This window comes from Scyliorhinus torazame, chromosome 17 (genome assembly GCF_047496885.1).
Source record: "Scyliorhinus torazame isolate Kashiwa2021f chromosome 17, sScyTor2.1, whole genome shotgun sequence".
Taxonomy (NCBI): Eukaryota; Metazoa; Chordata; class Chondrichthyes; order Carcharhiniformes; family Scyliorhinidae; genus Scyliorhinus; species Scyliorhinus torazame.
In genome coordinates this window covers 106,623,193-106,633,212 of record NC_092723.1, presented here as the reverse complement: position 1 = coordinate 106,633,212, position 10,020 = coordinate 106,623,193, and the positions used below count along the sequence as shown (strand labels likewise).

At 47.4% G+C, this 10,020-nt stretch overlaps 1 protein-coding gene across 1 annotated transcript in view; it reads right to left on the bottom strand.

The window, feature by feature from the left end:
* Positions 1–393: 393 nt before the first annotated feature.
* The window catches only part of grifin (galectin-related inter-fiber protein), a 49,373-nt gene continuing 39,746 nt past the window's right edge, over positions 394–10,020 (bottom strand). The window contains exons 3-4 of the mRNA XM_072480834.1: positions 5,583–5,745; positions 394–970 (exon numbers count right to left, since the gene is read on the bottom strand). Of these exons, the coding sequence (XP_072336935.1) occupies positions 806–970; positions 5,583–5,745 (328 nt within the window). The 3' untranslated portion in view covers positions 394–805. The remainder of the gene's footprint in view (positions 971–5,582; positions 5,746–10,020) is intronic.

The following is a 10,020-nucleotide window of genomic DNA, read 5'->3' as shown; positions in this document are numbered from 1 at the left end:
GAAATTGCTGATTGATCTCCCCATGGACTTTGTGAAATATGGGTCCCTGTGTTGAGTGGGCGGAGGCCCATCCAATAAGGGATCACCAGCGGGGCCATAAATATCGACCCCCCCCCCCCCCCCCAGACCCGGACCAACAGTTTGTTTTGTTTTGTACATCACGGCTGCAATTTTACTTGTGTTGGAGAATAAACCATCTTTGCATTTCAGCCTGTGCTTCCTGGAATGATTACAGATGCTCATATCCCAAGAATGAATAAAGCCTCTAGACGGGTTACAATTGAATCCAAAATGTTCCTTTATATTACTGAGACACACTTTGGTTTATACCACAAGCATAAGATGCTGTTAATAATAGAGTTTAAGTACTAATTAACAAAAGTTTTCAACTGCTTTTGGGAAATAAATTGATGTTTTATTAATAATGTGCAACAACCAATGTGTAATCAAGTTCATAAACTGGTTAGTTATTCTAATAAGTATCTTCTGCATTTTATGTTCTTTTGTTTCAAGCTGGAGATGATTTTCTCTTAAAACCCCTTCATTTACTGATATTTGCGTTATGGTGGTAGTAACGGATTGTAAAGTGAAGTTTAAGGACTCTGTCAACAGTCCATGAGCAAAAGGAAGTTTTTGACCTTTTGAAGCATGATCGTCTGCAATTGATCTTGCTCAGGTCTTTCATTCACACTGACAATTCATAAGTAGGTTTTCCATTTGGGAGCTCTGTACTGTCCAACATTCAAATCTCTGCAGCTCTCTAGTTTGCTGAGAGGACATCTGGCATCTTGGCGTTTCAGAACATTTAGAGAAAGGCTTTTTTGGCGAATTCTACAGAGCAAATGTTGACATCATGCAGCACCTGCAACTTGGTGATTGAGTTGAGTTCCTCCATGCGATGTTTGAACTGACAGATCGCAGTTCCGTCAAGCAAAACGTGGAAATATTCTTCATCAGAATATATATCAACCTGTCATATGAACAGAATTAAACAGGTGAACTCGTGAAAGCCGAGGAACGAATTACAGTTCAAATTAATTATGTCTCAAGTGTAACGTTTACCAAGTTTATCTGATGGACAGAAGGCCGTATTTTAACCCAGCTGACTCTGGCAGCCTGGGGCATTGTGCTAACTTCCCAATATATTCATGCCCTCCACCATTTTTACTGATCTCAAAACATGCATGAGGGGGCCGTGCATGACGAGGGGATGTGGGCCTACTTTACATTCAAACACCATAGCCACATGATGTCGTTGACGCTATGGCTCAAAGTTAACTCGGAGGCCAAGGTAGGATTTTTATTCAACTTTCCTGCGGGTACTTGAAGCGGAACTGGAATGCCCCTTTAGGTCTGCATCGAGTTCTTGGTGCTCTCAGGCACAGTGCCTGCATCTGCTTTTGCGTGTGACACGGCTCTGCCAAATGCAAAACAAGGTCTGGCAATTAAATTGGCTCAGGATTCGTGTTTAACCCTCCATAGGCGTTTGCCGGCTGCTCAGAGTTAAAATTGGGCCTGAAAGAGGCAGGTGTGCACCAGGTGGGCCAAATGCCCTGTCTCTGTATTTCTCTGTAATTCTTTATGTGCAATGATAGAGAAAATATAAATGCTGGAAATCTGAAATATGTCAGAATTCTTGACTTCTGTTATTAATCTCCTATCGCAACACAACTAGCGCCTTACCCCCATCCAGCATCCCCACTGATGCTGGCCAGTTCATCAAAGTGACTATTCTGGCTAACCATGCCAATTCTGACAAAGAGTTTCACCCTAAAGCTTTCACTTCCAGATGCTAATGGGCCTGATATGCATTTCCAGTATTTCTTGTTTGTGGGAAATAGTAATATGTTTTATTTTAATGGAGTTGTGTTGTTGGGGTGACGTAAGGAATTTTGCAGTGCATCCAACTCAGTTCCTATTTGGCCTTTCAACTCTCCAAAATATGGTAGTGCTTTAAAGAAAAACTTGCCCTGTCATTTCAGTTATCTTTGAGGGTCTTATTTCTGTATCTGTTGGCTCACCTATGGCATTGCTCACCAGTTGTCTGTAGCATGATATTTAGTTACTTACCTGGCCTGCTTCTTTAAGCCAAGTGTTTTCAATAGACATTTCCAGTAATTTAACCTATTTATAAATTGTTGAAGGAAGTCTTGTGGAGCAGCAGTCGCATCTCTGCCTCTGGGTTCAATTCCCATCCCGGGACTTGCTGGTTGAGGAAAGTGCATTGATAACACAGCCAAACAAGCTGAGCATCAACCTGTAAATCCTTCCAATGCAGAGGCAGGTGGTAAGGGTGGGAGATATTCCTGGTCAACCATGTGATGGAAAAAAAATTGGAGCCTCCACCATCATTATCCATAGCTTCAAAACTACAACATGAATGTAAAAGTGCATGTTGCCACAGCACTGCAGACTAGGGGAGCTGGATGGCTGGAAGGCCAGAGTGGGTCAGATTGGTTCCATTAGCATGGGCTTCGATTCTCATTCTGGCTGGAGTAGGTTTGCGAGACCTTCCTCCTTGCCCCACCCTTGTTGGAGGTCGTGGCACCGTGGGCCAGAGCTGGCTTCGGGCAGGTAACTGAAGAAGAAAAGATATATTGCGGAGGTTGCTGATAGGGCTATTGTGCATATGTTAAAATTTAAGGCTCCTTGTCAATGATTGCCTTTTTTTAGTCATGGCTCTAAATCCGTTGCAAATTCTAGCACTTGAAGTGTGGTATTGACAATGTGATTGATATATGTTAGACACAAGATGGTAATGCAGGCATTAATTATCACTTTATTACAGTGTTAAAACATCTAAAGATTTTTGCAAACCTTGACTTGTCTCAGTGTGAGTAGTCCTCTTGCTGAGTCAGAAGATGTGTCAAACCCACCTCCACAGCTCCTCTATTTTATTATTTTGTTTATTCTTATAAATTTAGAGTACCCAATTCATTTTTTCCCCAATTAAGGGGCAATTTAATGTGGCCAATTCTTACCTTGCACATCTTTGGATGATGCGAGTGAAACCCACACAGACACCGGGAGAAAACTCCACACGGACAGTGACTTGGTGCCATCAGGCGGTAGTGCTAACCACTGTGCCACCGTGCTCCCCGCTCCACAGCTCCTCTATGCTGGCACTTCTGTGCAGCTTGGCGATGGCTCTGCACTGTTGGCAATACTCCAGGTGAAAATGTTTCTTATTGCCTGGACATGAAATTGGTATTGAGGCCTCTGAGGTCAGGCCTGGCAGGTGCCTGGAGGTGGCCTCCCAGCGGCAGGCAGGGGGTGAGCCAAGGAAGACCCATTTAATTCCATCACCCCTTCCGGAGTGCGGGGAATGCCCGAAGGCCAGAGCGGGAGTCGCCGATTAACCTGTGGAGATGTTACCCGCTCCACAAACATGGCCCGGCAGCTGTGACCACGCTTACTTTTAGCAATTTAAGAAATCCCCAGAGGCTGTCTCTATCTTGGTTTTTCTTGATGTGGGCAGCACGGTAGCACAAGTGGATAGCACTGTGGCTTCACAGCGCCAGGGTCCCAGGTTCGATTCCCCGCTGGGTCACTGTCTGTGCGGAGTCTGCACGTTCTCCCCGTGTCTCTGTGGGTTTCCTCCGGGTGCTCCGGTTTCCTCCCACAGTCCAAAGACATGCAGATTAGGTGGATTGGCCATGATAAATTGCCCTTAGTGACTAAAAAGGTTAGGAGGGGTTATTGGGTTATGGGGATAGGGTGGAAGTGAGGGCTTAATTGGGTTGGTGCAGACTCGATGGGCCGAATGACCTCCTTCTGCACTATATGTTCTAATGTACCTGGTAGCGCCCCCTCTCCATGACACAGCCGCGAGCCATCCGATTGGCCCTTCTACCTGCCATCCCTAATTGAATGGGGTTTCCTGAGGCTGCCTATCAATTGGCTGCTTCTGTGGAGGTCAAACAGGTGGGCGGACCTCAGAATCCATCGGGATTGGGGCCTGTATAGGCCCCTGATGCCCAAGAATCTTCTTGGAGGAGGCTATTCCCCCATTAGATGCAAGATTAATTGTAGGAGATTTGGGACAGAGAACACAAGAAAACATCCCTGCACAGATAGTTGTGAGGCTTTGAAAGACACTAATACAGCAGTGATCAAAGGAAAGACCTATAACTGGGCCCTGAATTTCCTCTCAATCTTTAGCACACATTTCACTGTAATGGTCAATTAAATTTGCATTTACCGCATTATCTAACTCGAGCCCTGTTAATGTTCTAGATGTGAAGCTGTGATGATTGACCTGCCCGAGACCCATGAGGTTTTTGTTTTCCATAGGAGCACCTCACTTAGTGGCTGTATTCCTGAGAATTTCCCACTGTTACACCACTACAACACCTTGGGAAAAAGAGACCAATATACAACAGGTTCATCTGCTTCCTCAGTTACCTGGCTCCGGCAGAAATTAATAGGTGGAGAGTTTTGTCCCCAAGCCTTGCTTCGTGAGCTCTGCCTTCATAGATGTTCTTCCAATCTGACCCCACCTCTCCTGCCACTGTTATGAATATTAGTCTGATGCAGACCTCCACTGGGTTACAGTCCCATCTCATTCCTTGTATTGTTTTGTCTCCCTGGGTGGGAGTACGTCTCTATCCCATGGATGAGGAGAAAGAACAATAGCATGTGGAGGCGACAAGAAAAGACCATGTGGCAGAAGACCACTAGGTACATCCTTAAAACGCCTTCCCGAAGAGCTCTGTGTAATTGTTCAAGGCTGCCGTTGCATGTCTATGCAAGCTTCTTTGTGAAGATTGTCAGCCTTGCTCCAATGCCAGAACAGCTCTGTCACTATGATCACTGCCGTTGATTTTGCATCGGTACCAAAATGACCCAGGCGTTGATGCCCACTGTCTCCGCCCTTTTGCAGACCTCCTCCAAGAAAAAAAATCAGTCCTGTGGTGAGACGTTGCCATTTCACAGTCTATGCAGCACTGCTGACCTGTAACCACACTGAATTCAGCTCGGAGGAACCTCCTCTGAAAACATTCTGAGTTCATGAGAGGTGCTACATAAATGCAAACCTTTCTTTTCTTTAACTCCCTCTGATGAAAGTTGGTGTCACTTTCTGATGCAACATTGTGCCCCATTGTGGAAATTGAGGTCAAACGCCAATATTTAAGAAGAGGTTCATATTGGAAGGGAAGGGGAGTAAAGGATGGTGGAAAGAGATCAGGCCCGGGAAATTAAGACGATTGGTTGCATTATTTCAACGTGGCCTGATTGGGGTGAATGGCCAATTTCATGTTATGGTTTCAGAGTAATACTTCAGTGGATCCAACAACGACGAGGATGAATGCTGAGACCTACAGAGTGGGAGGGAGTGGAGTGTAGTCCCAGCGACCGTGGTTAATGCACCATTCCGATGAGCCTGAGAGAGCCACGGGGAATTGGGGAATGGAATCCAGCAATAACTGGATCATCTCGGTCTTTATAAGAACAGAATGTTTTGCCTCAGGCTTGGGTAATAACCGTGGCTTTCCACAAACGAGATGCTGCCAAACCTTACGCTGAAAATAAATGTTGTGTTATTTGCAAAATTTATCACTAATAAAGCACTAAATCATTACCTGGAATGGTTCTTCCACCTCAAGTGGACATGATGTGACCTGTTCCTCCTCACCCCATTCGTTAGCCAGGTAGGAATTGCACACAAGCAGGGACTCGGTAAAGCGTGGGGTAAAATGGAATGCTATTTCTTCACTTCTGTCGCACACAAAATTGATTTCAAACCTACCAGGAGAGAAAACACAGATATTCTTTGATTCTGTACTTCCATTTCCATTTGATTGTCCTGGTTATTCCTTCATTAAGGACCAATCCCTTTTTCTTTGCCAATTCTCAACTTGTGCTGCTCTTGTGTGGTTGTTGCCTCTCTCGTGCATGTTCCATGGTCACTGATCATTATAATTAATGTTCCCAGGCTTAGCTACGAAAGTTGGTGAGCTGTTTAACTCGGAGGGGGCATTGTCCGCAAACCTGACCTGCTACCCAATGACATAACGATTAGCAAAAGCAATATGGCTCAACGCTTTCCCTCCCACAATTCAGGGGCACTGGGACCAATTGTTATATTCCCTCCAATGCCTCAAACATCGCAAAATATGGATTGAATTTGGCATTGGCGGCATTGCCTGAATGGCTCAGTTGCCCACTGGGTAAATGGAACATGGGTGAAATTCTCCGGTATCGGCGCGATGTCCGCCGACCGGTGCCCAAAACGCCGCAAACCAGTCGGGCATCGCGCCGCCCCAAAGGTGTGGAATCCTCCGCATCTTGGGGGGCCCAGCCCTAACCTTGAGGGGCTAGGCCCACGCCGGACTGATTTCCGCCCGGCCAGCTGGCGGAAGTGCCCCGCCAGCTGGCGCGGAAATGACATTGCCGGGCGGTGCATGCGCGGGAGTGTTAGCGGCCGCTCACGGCATCCCCGCACATGCGCTGTGGAGGGAGTCTCTTCCGCCTCCGCCATGATGGAGACCGTGGCGAAGGCGGAAGGAAAAGAGTGCCCCCACGGCACAGGCCCGCCCGCGGATCGGTGGGCCCTGATCACGGGCCATGCCACCGTGGGGGCACCCCCCGGGGCCAGAGCGCCCCGCGCCCCCCCCAGGACCCCAGAGCCCGCCCGCGCTGCCTTGTCCCACTGGTAAGGTAGGTGGTTTAATCCACGCCGGCGGGACAGGCATTCTAGCAGCGGGACTTCGGCCCATCTGGGCCGAATCGCGGGGGAGGAGGCCCACCAACCGGCGCGCCGCGATTCCCGCCCCTGCCGAATCTCTGGTGCCGGAGAATTCGGCAACCGGCGGGGGTGGGATTCACGCTAGCCCCCGGCGATTCTCCGACCCGGCGGGGGGTCGGAGAATCTCGCCCAAGCTGTCCAATAATCAAACATTTAAAATTTAAAGTATCATTGACAAATTGGAAAATATTCCCAATTAGTAAACGGAATACCTTCCGATGGAATTGATGGTTGAAATACAACATTGCCTCACCACATACAACAACCCACCGCTTATATCCCAGCTTGCCTGGATGAGTGCGACTCCAATAATACTCAAGTTGGAGTCTGCTTGCTTGGCACCCCATCCATCAACTTCACCTTTCACGCCCGTCATCGGCTCACAGTGGCACCAATGTGAATCTGCTACACAAAGCAACTTGCTAACCTTCGACAATGCCTTTCAAACCCATGACCTCTATAACGTAGATGCACAAAGGCAGACAATGCATGGGAAAACCACCAATTTGCAAGTTCCCTTCCAAGTCACAAATCATCCTGGCTTGGAACTGGCATCCTCACTGATGCTTAATTTAAGTTCTGCCAGGTCCACTCAGCTTCTGCCGTCACTACACTTTTTGTCTAAACATGGACAAAAAGAGCTGAACTCCAGAGGTGAGGTGAGAGTGATTACTCTTGACATCAAGGCAGTTTTTGACCAAGTGTGGCATGAAGGAGCCCTAGCTAAACTGGAGTCAATGGGAATCAGGGGGAAAACTCTCCGCTGGTTGGAGTCATACCTGGCACAAAGGAAGATGGTTGTGGTGGTTGCCGATCAATCAACGCAGATAAGGACATCACTGCAGGAGTTCCTCAGGGTAGTGTCCTAGGTCCAACCATCTTCTGTTGCTTCAGCAATGACTGTCCCTCCATCATAAGGTCAGAAGTGGGTATGTTCACTGATGACTGCACAATATTCAGCACCATTCGTGACTCCTCAGATAGTGAAGCAGTCCATGTGTACTATGACCTGGACAACATTCAGATTTGGGCTGTCAAGTGGCAAGTAACATTCATGCCACACAAGTACCAGGCAATGACCATTTCCAACAAGAGAGAATTCACCAATCTCTCCTTGAGATTCAATGGCATTACCATCACTGAATCCCCCACTATCAACATCCTGGGAGTTACCATCGACCAGAAACTGAACTGGACCAACCATATAAATATTGTGGCTACAAGAGCAAGTCAGAGAGTGGGAAGTTTGCAGAGAATAGTCTACATCCTGACTCTCCAAAGCCTGTGCACCATCTAATAAGTCAGGAGTGTGGTTTGATTACTCTCCCCTTGCCTGGATGAGTGCAGCTCCAGCAACACTGAAGAAGCTCGACACCATCCAGAACAAAGCAGCCCACTTGATTGGCACACCTTCCACAAACATCCACTCCCTCCACCACCGATGCACAGAGGCAGCTGTGTGTACCATCTATAAGATGCACTGCAAGAACTCAATAAGGTTCCTTCAACAGCACCTCCCAAAACTTCCTTCTATCTAGAAGGACAGTAAGAAGTCTTACAACACCAGGTTAAAGTCCAACAGGTTTTGAATCAGTAGCTTTCGGAGCACTGCTCCTTCCTCAGGCGAATTACTGTGCTCACCCCAGTCCAACGCTGGCATCTCCACATCACATCTTGAAGGACAAGAGCAGCTTACACATGAGGGCATCACCACCTGCCAGATCCCCTCCAAACCCCACACCATCTTGACTTGGAAATATATCGCCGTTCCTTCACTGCCGATGGGTCAATATCCTTGAACTCCCCCTACCCCCAACATGGACTGCAGTGTTTCAAGAGGCAGCTCACCCCCACCTTCTCAAGGGTGTTTATGATTGAGCAATAAAAATACCTAGCCAGCGATGCCCATTTCCTGTGAAAGAATGAAAGAAAAATCAAGAAAATCAGCATGCAGACCAGGACATGAAACAGCGGCCTCAATTCCAGGACAATTCCATAAAATAAGAGACGGTTGATCATCCTGGTATACCTTAACCAGAGAGACTACAGCGGTTCAAGAAGGCCGCTCCCCAACACCTTCTCAAGCGCAATAGGGCAATTAATGGTGGCTGAGCCAGCAATGTTCACATTCCTTGGACAAGGAAAAAGATGTATTAAAAAAGAAATCGCTGGGCCAGTGTTTGGACAGATAGCCTGGACTTACCTTACAATACTGAGAGAGTGCTGCATTGTCAAAGGTGCCATCCCAATGATGAGATATTTACCTGCGATTCTATCCATCAATCTTCCGAATGCACGTTAAAGATTATGCAGTGCTATTTGGAGAAGAACTAGAAAGTCTCCCAGCATCCCAAAATTCCTACTGGATAAAATAGAAACAGAAAATGCTGGAAATACTCAGCAGGGCCTGGCAGTATCTGCAGCGAGAGAAACAGAGTTAACGTTCCAGGTCTGTGACTTTACATTGGAATGGTCATTCTTCACTTTACTTCTGATTTACTCTTTGTTTGAGTGATTGTCTCAATCAACACTTTCCTCTTGGGAGTCATGGGGTTGTGACCCTTCCTTGTACATCAACTCATTGCTGGTCATTTATCCGCAAGCTCAGGAGTCTCGCTGAAGTTACTTCAGGAAGTTGTGTTGATGATTTTGTGGAATGGATTCTAAAACTGGCCAGCTGGATCTCCCCGTCCATTATAGAGGCAATCCAGTTTTCAGTTCCCCAGAAACATTTCAGAAAATCTACCCTGACAGCTAAATATTATTGATGTTTTTTTAAAACTGTTCTTTGACTGTGAGGATTTGAAAAATATGTATTTTGATTAACATTTTTACATTTTCACAAATAACACAAATCCTCAGGCTTAGTACAATTACCATGCTCGCAGTGGCTATGGTTTAGGGTGGCACAGTGGTTAGCACTGCTGCCTCACAGCACCAGGGACCCGAGATTGAATCTGACATGGGGTGACATATGGACCGGGATTCCCTAAAAATGGGGCTATGTCCCCACGCCGGCGGGAAAACCGGCGCCAACGGCTCCGGCATCAACGGCCCCTGAAAGTGAGGAATTCTCACCTTTCTAGGGGACTAGGTTGCCGCCTGAGTCATCCCCACAGCTCCAGCCAGCGGGGAACAGCCTGCGCGAGTCCGCGCATGCGCGGAACAGCCGGCGTGATCTCGCGCATGTGCAGAACGGCCAGCGTAATTCCGCGCATGCGTGGGGGTTCCCTTCTCCGCGCCGGCCCCCGGGCAATATGGCGGAACCCTAC